Source organism: Sturnira hondurensis, unplaced genomic scaffold (genome assembly GCF_014824575.4).
Source record: "Sturnira hondurensis isolate 20B ecotype Veracruz unplaced genomic scaffold, ASM1482457v3 Scaffold0022201, whole genome shotgun sequence".
Taxonomy (NCBI): domain Eukaryota; kingdom Metazoa; phylum Chordata; class Mammalia; order Chiroptera; family Phyllostomidae; genus Sturnira; species Sturnira hondurensis.
In genome coordinates, this window is record NW_028094832.1 from 3,182,547 (window position 1) to 3,198,809 (window position 16,263).

The following is a 16,263-nucleotide window of genomic DNA, read 5'->3' on the forward strand; positions in this document are numbered from 1 at the left end:
TCTACATGCCATTCCCTTTTTGTTTGGGAACCTCATACAGTCATCTCCCGTCATTTAGAAAGATGACTGCAAAACCGCGGGGCTCTGGAGGTTTTCCTCCCTTTCCGAACCCCATTTTATTTCCCTTTTCTTTCTGCAAGTCGCCAGCCCCGCGGAGCCGGGGTAGGAACAGGCGGCTGGACAGGGGCCAGCCCGATTCCACGGGCCAGGCGGGTGGTGCCTCCCACTGACCCTTTCCCTCGGCCTCAGGTCCTGGCCCGGGAGAGGCCTGGGCTCCTGGGCCGCGTGATGCAGCCCAAAAAAGTGGCAGCCTCGCACGTGTCCCTGCCGGCGCCCGGGCCTCTCGCGTCCCGGCCCCAAGCGCCGCGGTCCAATCGCCGCGGCCGCCTCGCGCTCCAGCCCCGTCTGCCGCCCAGAGACGCGAGGCACCGGGAGCCGCGCCGCCCGCCGCCATGCGGTTCCGGTTCGGGGTAGTGGTGCCGCCCGCGGTGGCCGGGGCCCGGCCCGAGCTTCTGGTCGTGGGGTCGCGGCCGGAACTGGGGCGCTGGGAGCCGCCCGGGGCGGTGCGCCTGAGGCCCGCGGGCACGGCGGCGGGAGCCGGGGCGCTGGCGCTGCAGGAGCCCGGCCTGTGGCTCGGGGAGGTGGAGCTGGCGCCCGCGGAGGCGGCGCAGGACGGGGCGGAGCCGGGCCGCGTGGACACGTTCTGGTACAAGTTCCTGAAGCGAGAGCCGGGAGGAGAGCTCTCCTGGGAAGGTACGGGCAGCTCGGCCGCCCGGGGAGCGGAGCGGGGAGCCCGGCCCGCACTCGGCCCCGGGCGGATGCGGGGTTCCCTGCCGCATCCCTTCTGGGCGCTCTGCGCGTCCGTGGACTTTCGGAAGCCGTCCTGCTCCCTGCTGGCCAAACTCTCACGCTCCCGACCCAGTCCCGGCCTTTGGCTCTGTCCCCCCCGCCCTCCTGCCCTTAGGTCTTGGAGCCTCCAACCCCCTCCCCCCACGCCCAGCGCTCAGTTCGTTACCCAGGTCACGCCAGCGTCGCGGGTCGGTTCTCTCCGCCTTGGACTCCCGGGGTCTGCTTCCCCCGCGGTGTCCTTTCCTGAGCCGGGTCCCTGGACTGCCCGGCCGACCCCGCCGCTCATGGGTTCACCTCCCAGCTCTGCCTTGATTGTTTTTGTGCCCTCATTTTCTTGCCTTATTCCACTAAAAAATGACCCCGCCAGTGAAGTCTGCCTTTTCGCTAAGCCTGGGCTGCAACATGCCAGTTGCGTTATGATTCCCATCCCCCATTAGATTTGAGAGTGAACCGATAAAAAGACGTTGAAAAAAAAGTTTTTCTCTTTTTTGGATTTTTTAAAATCCCAAATATATGACAGTTGAGTCATGCTCTGATTTTTTTAAATGAAAAACAATACCGCTTCTTATAAAAAATGAAATCAAATGCACAAGGTGAAAAACTTTCCTCCAAACATCTTAGGCCCACTCATTGCGCAATATATGTGTTTGTGTGGATATACATCACCTGTTAGTGTCACTTGATGTAGCTGTATCTGATTTTTAAAAAAATATATTGTATTTATCTTTAGAGAGGAAGGGAAGGAGAGAAGGAGAGAAATATCAATGTATGGTTGCTTCTCGTGAGTCCCCTGCTGGGAACTGGCCTGTAATCCAGGGATGTGCCCTGACTGGGAATCGAACCACGATCTGTGGTTCGTAGGCCCAGGCTCAATCCACTGAGCTACACCAGCCAGGGCTGATTTTTTAAATGGCACCAAAATATTCTGCATGTACCAATGCGCATTTAACTTAGGTCGGCTTTTTGTTTTCCTCTGTTATAAACAGTAACTGCCTCGTTGAAAATTTGTATATAGAGTTACCTTTGAGCATTTGGATGGGGTAGATTCTGGGAAATGAAATCGTTAGGTCAAAGTGTAGCCCTAGTTTACATTTCCAGGAGGACTGTCAAATTTCTGCCCAGAAAAGGTTGTACCAATGAGGACTACTGCCTCCTACAGTCCTACAGTGATATGACCGTGGACAGCGCTTTCTTTAAATGTGTGCGGTGAAGGATTGGAGTGTGTAACACTCAGTAGTTGTTGAAAGCGGACGAAATGAAGGTCTCTGTGGAAGTTTATATGATAAAGATAGGCCATTTGGTCCAGAAGGATGAGGAAACAAAGAAGTAGTACAGAAGAGGAGCATTCTGTGATGTGCTGTGCATTATCCCTAAGCCTCTTTCTGTACCCCACTAAGTTACGTGGTCTGGTAGCGCTTAATGTAGTCACCCCCTTTGGTTTTTTGCCCTTCTTTACAGTGTACTACTATTACTAATACTTTTATAATAAAACAACCTAATACTATTAATAAAAATTAAAATGGCTAAGAACAAAGGCCTTCCCAGTCCTCATTTTCTATTTTGGCTTTTCTGGTGTTCCTTCCAAACTTTGAATAATTTGCTTAGATTGATATTTTTTAATGTAGCAACTTTAACTTTTCTGAGTATAGGTTTTTCTGAGTGACCATATAAATAATGTATTTTATTAAAATTAGACAGTACCTATTTAAACAGAAGAAGCGCACCAGTCCTCAAAATTTCCCAGCTTGATTGCACTATTTGATGAAAACAAATTTCGTACTTTTTGCAAACCTTTTTTCTCTTAAAGAATGGAGAATTCCTCTTCTAATTTTCACTAATCTATAGCTTTCTGAGCACAGCTATCTGGGACTTTTTTAAAAAAACTGAACTCCTATGTTAGTTGCATTGTTTTGGATTCCACATCTCCCTCTTTCCTGAATAGCTGAATCATTTTGTTGGCTGGTATCCTCAAATAATTTTCAAGAAACAGTAAATGAAAGATAAAATATCTGAGTTCTTAAATGCCCGAGAATGTCTTTGTTTTGCCCTCCTCCTTGATTCATCATCTGGTAGAATTAGTCTCCCCGGGATGGCTTTGCCTTTGTAACTTTCTAGCATCCATTGTAATTGATCATTCTGATGTCAAAATAAGCCCATTTCTTTGTAGGCAATGTTTTTTTTCTTCATTTGAAACTTAAACTCTCCCTTACCTTATCGCATGAGGATGTATCTGAGGGCTTTGTGCAAGTGTGTGGCTTGTGAGCTCATTTATTTTTATTGCTGAGTAATACTCTATTTATGGATGCACCACAGTTTGTTTATTCATTTACCTATTGAAGAACATCTTGATTGCTTCCAGGTTTTGATGACTGTGAGTGAAGCTGCTGTGACCATCGATGTGCAAGTTTTTGCGTAGACACGTCTTTCAGGGTCTCACAGCGTTTTCAATCCATTCCTACCAGCTATGAATGAGAGTTTCTGTTGCTCCGTAGTCTCGTCAGTAATTGGCATTGCTTAATTTTTGGATATTAACTATTTTAATAGGATGTAAAGTGGTATCTCATTGCTTTAATTTGCAAGCCCCTAATGACTGATAATGCTGACCATCTTTATGTGCTTACTTGCCCTTCCTGTACCCACTTTAACACACTGAGGTTGTATTTGAGTGCCTACTCAGATCTTTCCTCCATTTTTAAATGGGGTGGCTTGTTTTCTTATTGCTGAGTTTTAAGGGTTCTTTGTATATTTTGGATACAAATTCTTGATTTGCAAATATGTTCTCCCAGTCTGGGACTTGTCTTTTCATTCTCTTAACAGTGTTTTTTCCAGATAGAAGTCGTTTAATAAAGTTCAGCTTATTAATTTTCCTTTCAGAGATTGTGCTTTTGGATTTGAATAAAAAAATCATCTCCAACTTCAAGGCCACTTACATTTTCTCCTATGCTATTTTCTAGAATTTTTTTATTGAATTTATTGGGGTGACATTGGTTAATAAAATTATATAGGTTTCAGATGTAAAGTTCTATAATACATCATCTGTATATTGTATTATGTTCACCACTCTAGAAGTTTTATAGTTTTGTATTTAGGTCTATAATCAATTTTGGGTTAATTTTTTATATGTGGTATAAGGTCTATGTCTAGTTTATTTTTAATTTTTTGGTATACAAATATCCAATTGTTCCACTACCATTGATCAAAAATACTATTCTTTCTTTGTTGAATTGCCTTTATCAAAAATGAGTCAATTGTGCTCACAGTGCATGGGTCTGTTTCTCTATTTAGTGCCACTGACTCATGTCTCTGTTTTTTCCACCAATATCACACCGTGTTGATTACTATAGTTTTATACTAATTTTGAAATAGTGGAACGTGATTAGTTCTCCAGTTTTGTTCTTCAGTATTATATCGGCTCTTCTTGGTTCTTTGCCTTTGCATATCCATTTTAGAATCAGTTTGTTGATATCTACAAAATAGCTTGCTATGATTTTGATTGGAATTTCATTGACTATAGATTAAATTCAGATGAATTTGTACCATATAAATATTCTCTTTTAACCCATGAACATGGAATATATTTTTGTTTAATTGGGTTTTTTGTTATTATTTTTTCATTAGGGATTTCGTAGTTTTTTACATACAGATTCAGTACACATTTTGTTACATTTATACATAAGACTTTTTTAATCCTATTTTAAGTGGTATATATTTTTAAATTTCAGTTTTAAATTTTAATTGTTCATTGATCATACCTAGGAAAGAAATCGACTTTTGTGTCTATTGATTTTTGTTTGGATGCTGGATATTTCAGTTGTACATTATATCAGAGAGTTGGATTTTTTGCCCCAGCAGTTATTTGTGGATTTGCCTGTTCCTCTTGAGGTTTATCTTGAAGGTTTATAAGGGCAGGCCTATAGTATCTTTTACTGTAGGCCTACTGTAGCCCCGAAATAGACCTACCAAGCCTTGCTCTTCCTGGGTTCTCTGCTGAATACCCTGTGTGTTATACAGGATCTCCTCACTCTGGTGGGCACTCAAATGCGTCCCAGTGCTATATGAGCACAGGTGTTTTTCCTGACGTTTTTCTTTGCATAGCTCTGCCAGAGTCCACCATCTACATTCATAGACTGGATGCAGCCAGAGTCCAGGAGACCTTTACGCAGATTTATGGACCTCTCTCTCTGGGTGGCTTTGTCATCTCTGGAATCTGGCTCTCCAAATTCTAGTCACTTTGTTCTTCCCAAATTTGGATTTCTGTTTCCTTAATCACAAGACCCCTGGGCTCTGTTTGGGATCACTTTCCTGTGTTATGGTTCAGAAATTCCCTACAGACAGAAATCCAAAGCCTTCACATTGTTCATTTTGTTTATTTTTCTTTTCTCAGGGGTTACAGTCCCACACGTTTTAGCTCAATGTGTGTATGTATAAACAGTTGTTTCATATATTTCTCTACTTTTCTAGTTTTTGGTTTCATAGACAGTAGAAGCAATCTCTGATTTTTAAAAGTTTATAGGTAGATTTTTTCCAGCATATTAAAATTTTTGCAAAATAACAGTGCCTGATTTTGCTATTTAATTTATTTCTCATATTTTATGTACACATGCATATGCATACATGTTTATATAGGTATGTAACAGAGACACACAGAGCTTAACATATATCTTCTTGTTAAAATGAAATTATTTTTGTTGAGAGTCTTTTATTCTGAAGATTCTTGACTTTTTAGTTGTAATCTGCCATTAAATGTCTGTGCCCACCCAACAGGCTCAGGCTTTATGGTCTTAGATTTTTATGGCCATAACTTCAGTGTTCAAATAGTCACTATTTTTTATTCCAGTCTTTTATTCGTTCTGCACAAACTGGAATTTGTTTTAAGTCCATGTCACCTCTTGTGCATCAATAATTACATTAGAGTAAATTTGACACATGGAAATTTTGCATTCCTAAATAATCTATTATTAACATTTAAGAAGGTTAAACAAATCAACATTCGGCTTTATATCTTTAAGATAATGTATAGCTTGCTAGAGCTATCATAACAGAGTACTAAGAATGGACGACTTCAACAACAGAAACTTACTGTCTTGTAATTCTGGTGCCTTCGAAGCCCAGAATCTAAGCCGTCACTTCTGAGGTCTACGAAGGAATGATCTGTTCTCGTCTTCTCTCCCTGACTTATAGACGGCTGTCTTCTCCATGGTCTTTCTGTCATCTTCCCTCTTTGTGTCTCTCCGTCTGATTTTTTTCTTTGTATAATAATACCAGTCATATTGGAGTAGGGTGCAGCCAGTGACTTAGCTGTGGCTTGATTACTGCTGTGAAGACCCTCTCTCCAGATAAAGTGACGTGCTGGAGAGCTCAGGCTTAGGTGGTTAAAATATAAATTGGGGGGCGGGCGGGTATTCGATATAACCTGCAATAGATAATAAATCTTGAAAAGATTTAAAAATTTTATTAAATTGTTCTTAATATTCTAACATTATTAGAAGAGGCTGTCAGTTGTCTTTGGGTGTAAAAATTTGCCCCATAACTACTTCACTATTCCAGATAAGAGGCATATATTCTGTAGGCAGTACCAAGGGACACCACAGTACTGTGGAGAGGACAAATGTTTGGAGTAGGATAAAGCCAGATTAGACCAAATTCTGCGACAGACTTGTGTAACCTTACGTAAAGTACTTAACCCAGGGAGTTTGTTACGTCCTTTCTGGAAAGGGGTGGTAAACAACCACACTAGGGTTGTTATGTGGACTAGTTTACAAAGTGTCTAGAACAAAGTAGTAGTTGTAACTTTAAGATACACAACAGGTTTTGGTAGCAGAAAGGTTTCTCTGCCTTTCCATTTTTACTAGGATGGACTTTATTTGTCTTAAAAACTGTGTGTTCACAGAGGCAGCAGTGTTATGTAATTGGACTGCTCCATACACTGACCCTTAATCACAGCAATATTATTCCTGTATTCAGGTTGCGCCGCAGCCTCTGCAAAACTGCGTGTGTTACCCATTTGTACACCTTGGTGAAGACTATGTCAGAGCAGAGGTTAGATGGACACGTGCTGCCTAAGGGGTCTCATCCACATTCCAGCCAACGTTTGTGAGTGCAGTGCATCAGTTTTAATTGGATAAACTGAATAGAAGAAAGGTCTTCTGCACGTGACCTTGGTCCTTGGTTTACTCTATTAACGAAGTGAGAGTGTTTCAAGAGCATAGCTGTGCATACTACACTCGAGTGAACCATGCGAGGAATCACTGAAGAGGCGAGTTGAGACTCAGTTCCAGCTGGTCTTCTCTCTTGACATTCTCTTAATCCCTCTTCCTACTTTCTTTCATCATAACATTCACTGACTGTGATGTTTCTGTCAAAATGACAAAGTTTTGAGGACATCAGGAAGGGCATGCAGATAAAAATGGAAAGCATTTTTTTCCCTCTCGGGGGTCCAGCCACAGCCTACCGTCTACGCAAACAAGTTGTGCTAGACTCAAATAATCCAGGGGTTCTCATTCTGTCTCCCCCCGTACCTGATCCCAGCCCTTTGTCAGAAAGTGAGCGGCAGCTGAAATGAAAATTTTGCTGCTTTTAGATGACTTGTTCATGTCCCCTAAAAGCAGAGTGAGGTTCCAATTTTAGGGAAAATTAAAATGTTATTTTACTCACATGGTGGGGAGGGAGGAAAGTTATGAAACTCTTTTTTCCCCCTCCCAAAAGGTGGTAGAGCAAGTGCAACCTTACAAGTGTGCCTTGGTGCTTCAGTGGAGACAAAATAATAAGCTGGATGAGGCATTCGTGTGAACCAGGGTAACCCAGTCTATGGTGTTTAAGGAAATACAAACCCATGTGGTAGAGATTTTATACCTCATTAAATATGTTTCTGTGTGTGAAGGTAATACTCGCTGATGTTTGGGGTTTGAGAATGAATGAAAGAAAGATTTACCAACTGGATTTGTAGAAAGCCAGAGAATGGATCGCTTAATGAGGTGAGGGAAGTCTGTGGCAATGTCAGCCTTCTGGCAGAGAGATGAGTTCAGCGGGCAGGGCAGGTCAGACCAGCTGGGCCTCCCCTAAGTGTGAGAGGTGCTCTTGGCCTTGGCACTGGCACAGGTGCCAGGGCTTCTGTTACAGTAAGCACCTCAAAGTGTTCTGTAGTTCCAGCACTGTCAAAAACTTGCATTTTGTTACCTGGAAAACGTTCTCGGTTCTCTGCCCTGATGGTGGCGTCCTGGGCCGTGCGTAGCCAGCTGAGGTCTGTGGAAGAGCCAGTGCACACTGGGGTGAGACGCTGACCGTCGTGAGCTCCGTGACCTTCGTGTTTCTGAATGTTAAGTCCTAACGTCAAGTGAACAGAGAGCCTCATCCTGAATTTTAGCTAAATCACAGGGGGTCAGAGGAGGGGCTACTCGAAAATCATTTTCCTTTTCAGTTTAGTTGCAGAAGGACCTACACTGTTCCGATGAACAGAGAGAATTTTTATCATCATTTGATCTCTTTCGCCATCATTTCTGGATGTTACATTGTGACTTTTATCAACCATTTGTATCTTTGGGAACAGTTAATATCACATTGGCACTCATGCCTTTTACTGTAGATTACCAATATATTTATTACCTTCTTCACTGATTGAAGTCACTAAATATCTACCTGTTTGATGAGAGTGGCAGTAGCCCTACAGACCAGTTCCGGAACTGGAGTAATTTGGACCCCCTTACATGGAAAACCATGTTTGGGGTTACACTATAATTTCCATGCTGTTCTAGATTCAGAACTGTTCTAAATATCATCAACTGGACTCAGGTTGGATACATTCTGAATGTTTTATAGAAAGACACTGGTTAAAAGTAAAACTTTTACCATTTACTAGTTCCAAATAATATGAGGAAGAAATGAGTTGCTATATGAGGCCTGTCCTGAAGGAATCCAGCCATAGAATATGAAAAATAGAGACATTTACTGAAGAAGATATGAGATGCAAGAAACATTGTACATAGGACAATGATGCCTCAGTCCCCTTCAAAGTAGCCACCGTGGGACCTCACACAGTTCTCCCAGTTATTGTTAGCTGTCCTGTCATATTTTCTGAATCTCAATGATGGTCTGGAATCTCTTCCCTTTTAAAGGTGGTTATACTTTTGGGAAGAGCTGGAAGTTCTACGGTGCCGTATCTGGGCTGTAGTGGGGCTAAGTCACCCGGGTGACTTGATGTTTTGCCAAAACACTGTGCACGAGACATGATATATGAGCAGGTGCATGGTTGTGATGAAGCTGCCAATCAGCAGTTGCCCATAGCTGCAGCCTTCTGTATCATCCAAATAGTTTCCATGGAGGGATGTTCAAGCTTAACACAAAACTGATGCAGATTCCTTGTGCTCCTTGCTCAGTCATTTTGAATGTGATGGCCACACAGTACACATGCTCACTCAATGGTGTCTACTGCCCCCACTGACTAGTACAGGGAAGTCAGTGTTCACACATGCACATTGCAGTTCACACATGTACACTCTCCTTGGCTGCCAGGTTATGTCAATATTGCACGCAAACCATTCTTGTTATATTAACAATGGCTGGAGTTTTTTTGAAAGACATTGTATATGAACATTCTTTGTAAATGGGAATAATATTTGTATTAATAATATCAAATAAAAATTTTGTTACTGGATTTTTTATGTTTATTGCTTTCCAGTAATATCTCACATTTTATTTGCAATAGAGGGGTATCCCATGAAAATACTATTTGTGACAACACGGAGGGATCTAGAGGGTATTGCACTAAGTGAAATAAATCAGAACAAGAGTTTCTTTTAAATGTGTGGATTCTTGGGTCAGTCCCAGACCAACAAAATCCTAAGGAGAGAGCCTGGAAATTCATGTGGTTTTTAAATAGTTTTATTGAGATGTAATTCACATACCATAACATTCACCCCTTTAAAACATACAATAGTGGATTTTATTCTATTCACAAATTGTGTAGTCAGCAACACTAATTCTGCAACATTTTCACTACTCTGGAAAGAAACCCTATACTCATTACTAATCAATTTCCACACCTCCCTCCCCCATTCCCTGGCAAACACTAAAGTACTTTGTGTCTCTGGATTTGCCTATTCTGGATATTTTTTATAAATGGAACCATACAATATGTGGCACTCTGTGACTGATTTTTTTACTTAGTATCAATTTCCGAGGTTCCTGTGTGATTGTAGCATGTCAGGACTGCATACACTTCTTTTTTTTTTAACAATAAATTTATTTTTATTTAAGATACCATATAGATATTTTGAGATTAAAGGAAACTTTGTCTTCTCTCTTGAACTTGATTTTTTTATTTTTTATTTTTTATTTTTATTTTTTTTTAATTTTTTAATTATTTTTCAAGTATAGTTTTCTGTCTATTACTCCCATCCCATCCCACCCCCATCCTCCCCCCTCCCTCCCATTTCCACCCTTCTCAGTTGTTGTCCATGTATCCTTTATATAGGTTCCTCTAAATCCCTCCCTTATTTCCCCTGAAATTCCCTCCCCTCTCTCCTCTGGTCACTGTCAGCCTGTTCTCTATTTCAGTGTCTTCGGTTATATTTTGCTTGCTTGTTTGCTTTGTTGTTTAGCTTCCTGTTAGAGGTGAGATCATATGGTATTTGTCCTTCAACACCTGGCTTATTTCACTCAGCATAATGCTTTCCAGTTCCATCCATGTTGTAGGACTGCATACACTTCTGCTGCGGCGTAATAGTTCATCGTAGAACTCTACTGCCTTTTGTCCATTCATCAGTTGATGTACATGTGGGTGGTTTTTACTTTTTGATAATGGTGCCGTGCACATTGGTGCACAAGTTTTGTGTGGACATATGTCTTTGCTTCTTTTTAATATATACCCAGAAGTGGACTTGCTGAATCACAGGATAACTACATGGTTTGTTCACCTTTTGAGGAATTGCCAAACTTTTTACAGTGCAACTGCACCATTTTACAGTCCCAGCAACAGTGTATGCAAGCTGCAGTTTTCCACATCCTTGACAACATTTGTTATTGTCCGTATTTGTTATTTTAGCCATCCTAAGGGGTGTGAAATGGTGTCTCATTTTGGTTTGTGTTTCCCAATGACCGAAGATGTGGGCTATTTTTGTCGTATGCTTATTGGCCATGTGTTAAAAGCTAACACCTGTGTTTGCATCTTCTTGAATAAATGCTTATTCACATCCTGTGCCTATTTTTAATCGGGTTATTTGCTTCTTAGTTGCTGAGTTGTAAGAGTCCACGCTGTCTAAAAACCATGAGCAGGTGATATTGACACAGATAATCCCTGTATAGGCATTTCCCTGTAAGAGGAAACATAGGGTAGGCAGCTGGCACCTAATTGGACTGGACATTGAAGCTTTTACTTTGAAATGCATGAATTGGTTTAGCATAGAGCTTCGTTTTGTTGTAGACAAGTAAGACAATAAGGGTCAATGCTGATTTAATGGAATTAGCTGTTGGTAGATATATCCTTCCTTGGCCAGCCCTAATATTACCAAGTTCATCTTTCTGTGCACCACCATTAAGTGTGAGTGCTCTTGGGGCTTCTTTCTTCAGGTTACCTCTTATATCAAGCTACATTGCTTCTTTGGAAGAACTTCTTGAATCCTATGATATACCTTTAGCTGTAATTTCTTTTCTGGGCTCTAGACTTATTTATCCTGTTGTCTGTAAGACTGGTTTCCTGTAAGTACTTTAAACTCAATATATCCGAACCTCAACTCATGAACAGCCACAGCTCAATCACTCAAATACATGGAAACGTAAAAACATCTGAGGCTGGGCTGCTTGCATCGTGAGGCTCTGGGGTATGTGACTAGCATTTCCTAGGCCACATCCATAAATATTTTGATTAAAAGTTCCAGGAATGGCCAGGGAATGAGACTTTTGCAGTTTCTGCTGATGTTTTTTATTTGAGAGACCACTGTAAGAAATTCTGCTGTGGAAATACTTCTGTTCTCCCTACCTCCCTCTGTCCCCAATCACCCCTTTTTATTTTCATTCTGTTGCTGCTTCTGTAGGTTGGTTCCTTGACACTCAGTGGACTAACGCATGATCTAACTCATACTCCGTCCTAACGCCACACGGCTACCAGAGTTACCTGCCTAAAACACAGATTGTGTATGTCACGTGATTAAATTATTGGATGATCTCCTAGTTCCTACAGAATAAGTCTGAAATTCTTAGTATGAGAAGTGCCTCCCCGTCTGACAGTTAACTTTTGCCTGCATGTCTCTTGCCACTTCCTAAAAGCAATCTAAATTCTAGCCATCTAAACTCTTATTTTTCCCCAACATATAATGCAACTTTTTGTTAATGCTGTACCCTTTTCTTGGATTTCTGTCAACACTGTGGCAGTCATAAATCTGTGGTGAAATATGCTACATCAATTTCATTGGCTTTCGTGTGATATTATGAAATGCAATCAGAGGTGGCCACTTCAAATCTGAACACAGGGTTATGATTAATCCACAGCACTCACACGTGCATACTCACTCGTTCCCTTCAGGTTAGGGAATGGGATTAGTGTCTTAATCTCTGTGATGTATCTGCTCTGGACGGTTAGTGGTAGTGTAGGTAAGCTTGCTTTCTTCTTCTCTGGTAGCTGCCTATGCCGTCAACACTGATTGGATTCAGTACAGAGTCTTTTGTTAGAGCTTCTGGTCAGAGACCTACCCTTTCAGCTGTAACAGAGGGGAGAGACACCACGCGCTCCTCCAGCTGGAGCAAGGGTTGCTGAGCTATGAAAAATGGGACACAATTTAGTGAACTCACACACGTTGGGCACATGTGTGATTGGCGCATGTGCTGGCTTTCTGGTGTCCCTTCAAGTGGTTGTGGGTTTTACACATATAAATTAGGCACCCGGGTGTGCTGATCTCAGGTATAATTTGTGTACACCTGGCTCTGATGCCTCCACCCACCTGGCTATACTTTAGTGGACATGCTCAGTGAGCAATCCTGCCACTTGCTTCTGATGAGCCAGGGCATCCTTCAGTGGACGGAGGCAGCTGCCATGAGTTCGTCCTGATAAAGCACTGTGTCCTGAATGGCACTTGGAGTCATAATTCATACATACAAATATTCTAAATGCCTATCTGTGTTTACTCGTCCAGTATGTACTAATTTTATCTCACATTTCTGAAGCCTAAATATTACAAATCCTTAACCCTTCCATGATAAGCCTTTCTTTCAATATTTAAGCAAACTGGCTTGAATTCCCACCCCACCTGCTGACAGATCTGACCTCTTTCCTCTGTGTTACTCAGAACCACCTTTCCTAGGCAGACAGGGAAAAGCCGGGGCGTGGCAGACTATTACTGTTTACCAGTACCCACACCCTCTCCCCGTGGGCAGACTGTTCGTTGCTGAAGAAGCATCACTTTGTCACGTGGCCAGCGTTGGTCAGTAAAACATGATGGGCAGCGATGTGTGCCGCTTCTTGTCGCTTGGCCTTACTTTTCTCTGCTGTTCCAGATAGTGATGGCTTTGTCTGATGGTCCCCAAATGAAGAGGATGACATTGTGGAAGGAGCCCTGGACCATCTGCAGTCAGCTTTAGTGTGGGAGGGAAATAAAGCTTTGTTCTTCTGTGCCAGTGGTAATTTCAGGTCGTTCGTTCTCACAGTATGCCCTGGCACTCAAAAACAAGGCCTGGCACTTAGCAGGTGTTCATCACATGCTTTATAAATGAATGCACTTGAGCAATGCACTTTCCAGGTGTCTCAAACTCTTCATCCCCCACCCCCATCTTCAGTGGGGTCCTGGGCAAGTGACTTTGTAGCACAGGATAGAGATGCACCATTGTCTTAAAGCAACAATTTTCTAAAAGACATTTGAGGGAAAAACACATTTTATAATTAAAACAGACACACACATGATATGGAATAGAACACAAATATTACACAGTTTTTTAAAAGAGAAGTACAAGTCTTAAAAATTTTCAGAGCAATAGGGTACTAGTGCTTCAAGCTACATTCCCAAGCCCCCTGGAAGTGTTCGATAAGCCTTGATCATCTCTGACCCTGGTGTTTCCTCTGTGAGATACAGGAGATCGGATTAGAGTGGAGACCGCAAAGCTCTTCCGGAGGGGCTCCCCGGCGAGAGCCGCAGTGGAGCCAGAGCCCGCAGCCTCAGGCTCCCGTACTTGCGTTGCTGCTCGGTAAACCCGCAACCCCATGGAGTCGTTTAATCTCCTAGACTTTCAGATTCAGGAAAGGGTGTGCTCACACCTGTGCTGTCTGTCCCACTGGACTGTTTTTTAGGGAGTACTAGTTTTGAAAGCATTTTGAAAATTATTAAGCTCTGTTATCCCAATAGAAAAGTTATATGAGTTCTTTCGATCATTTCCAACTTGAAGATTTTACTTATATTGTAATTCCACTGGGTGGCAGTATTTCATTGTGCTCTACTATAATTGTACAATTTATATATAGTCTCAAAGAAAAGAATTTAATCAACCTCTCATTCTCTCTCAGTCTCACCTTTCCCCTTTGCTATCCCCTGCTCTCTCTATGTCCCAAAACAATTTTGAGAAAGTGTTATCATTAATTTAAAACAGAATTAGGAATCTTTTCAAATGACTCTTGGGGACAGTCTCCCTAGATCTTAGCAATTTAGCCAGAATTTCTGCTTCATTTGGAAAGAAGTGTTAAATAGCTTAATTTTACTCAGATGTGAGCAAATTACCTTGATGGTAGGTAATTCAAATCGGTTAAAATCATCTACGAAAATCTTGCCATTGACTTTTTTTTTGGTGAATGCTTTAACAATTATTTTTTGCCATAGACTCGTGTGGACATTTTTGACAGATAACACCAGTGATACCTTTTATATCTTAAAGATTTTAAAGCTGTTATGCTGAATCCTTTGATGACTATGAGTATGTTTGGGAAGTATTTTATCTCAGTTCCATATCACTTTACTATGTGTTAGAATGTCTTAGAGAATAAGTTTCATAAGTTGAGAAATAAGGAAAGTACACTTGTAAAGCTTGATAAGTGGTTCCTTGCTAAATTCTGTTCATACTGAGGTTTCAGTATAAGGGATGGCTTCAGCCTGTTAGAATAGTACAGCCCTGTAGTGTGGGAAAAATCAAACATCTTTAGCAACGTGACTTGTTTTCACTTGGAAGGAGACCACCGATGCAATTTTTAAACTGCCACAGCCCCCTGCATTCTATGCCAGAGTAAGTAGCTGCTTTGGAAAATTAGGCTGGTGGAAAGGTGTTTATAAAACCTGATGTAAATAGAGAAGTTTTTTAAGTGGCCAGTACTTGATAGAAAATCTTAATTGTCTTGTGCCAAATAAATCTTTGCTGTTTTCAAGGAACAAAAGAGAGAAGTAAAAAAAAATGTCTAAACTTCAATTGATATGTTAATGAAAATTTTATATATTTCCCTTATCGTCATAATCATGAACCAAATCTCCTCTACCTCTCCTCTACCTCCCAGAATAATGATAAGATGTATGCACTATGTATGTGAGCATTAAAATTTTGGTGGGGGGTAAAGATGGGATTCATAGGTTTTCATCAATTCTTAAAGGGCCTTTTTAACCCACATAAAATAAAAATAAAAAGCCCTGATAGTTTATGATCATTATGTATTTTTGAATTAGTTTTAAAAATTGCCTTAGAAGTTCAAACTCACTAGCCAAATATCAACCCTCACTTGTACAAGGGGAAAAATGGAGGAATAGTATATCTTGCTTTCAGGAAAGGATTTTAGAAAAATCTCCCAATTTCTTTGTATACAAATTAAAAAGCAACTGGCTGGCTAATAGGTTAGGTGGGTGGGCTCACTGTAAGTTGAACAGCTGAACCTGAGTGCTCTGTTTATAAGTCAGGAAGAATATGAGGGTGAATGCAAGTGGCAGGTTTCCTGCAAAATCTTTTTATTAGCGATTTGGGAAGCTTACTTACCAAGTTTGCTGATGAGAGAAAACTGGGAGTGTTGTTATTTTGTTTGACAGAAGCAGTATTCAAAATACTTTGTTCGAAAGATTGGAATGCATTGGCAAGAAGAAATGAGTAAGAATTAAGTCTTGTATTTGCATGAAGAAGTTATTTTATAAATACAGAGAACTAGAAAAATTTGCCTTGAGAACAATTCAGGGGAAGAAGATTTGGGAGTTCCAATTAGTTTTGATTTCAGGGAGAAGTTAGCAGATTTGGGGCAGAGATTGGACAGAATTTGTGAAGTAGGTGAGTTACTGGGAAAATCAGTGATCACTTCTTTGGGACACACCCCAGGTGAAGTATCTGTTACTGTGTTCTTGTCTTGAAATAGACACGTCTGAACAAAGCTGTTGTTAAAAACAATTTGACCTTTTTTAGTGGCTTACTTGTTTTGCAAGCCAGGGCACAGATTTGCAAGTGGACTAAAAGGACTGGAAGAACAAGAGAAGA

At 41.3% G+C, this 16,263-nt stretch overlaps 1 protein-coding gene across 3 annotated transcripts in view; it reads left to right on the forward strand.

The window, feature by feature from the left end:
* The first annotated feature begins 273 nt into the window (after positions 1-273).
* EPM2A (EPM2A glucan phosphatase, laforin) overlaps positions 274-16,263 on the forward strand; it is a 79,811-nt gene continuing 63,821 nt past the window's right edge. For 2 of the 3 annotated variants that reach the window (XR_005064813.1, XM_037034769.1), the window contains exon 1: positions 282-753. Coding sequence is in view for 2 of the 3 variants with exons in the window: in XM_037034769.1 (XP_036890664.1) it covers positions 453-753 (301 nt within the window). In the remaining variant the exon portion in view is untranslated. Of the gene's footprint in view, positions 754-16,263 lie in introns of all 3 variants that reach the window. The other variant, XM_037034770.1, reaches the window with a different exon arrangement.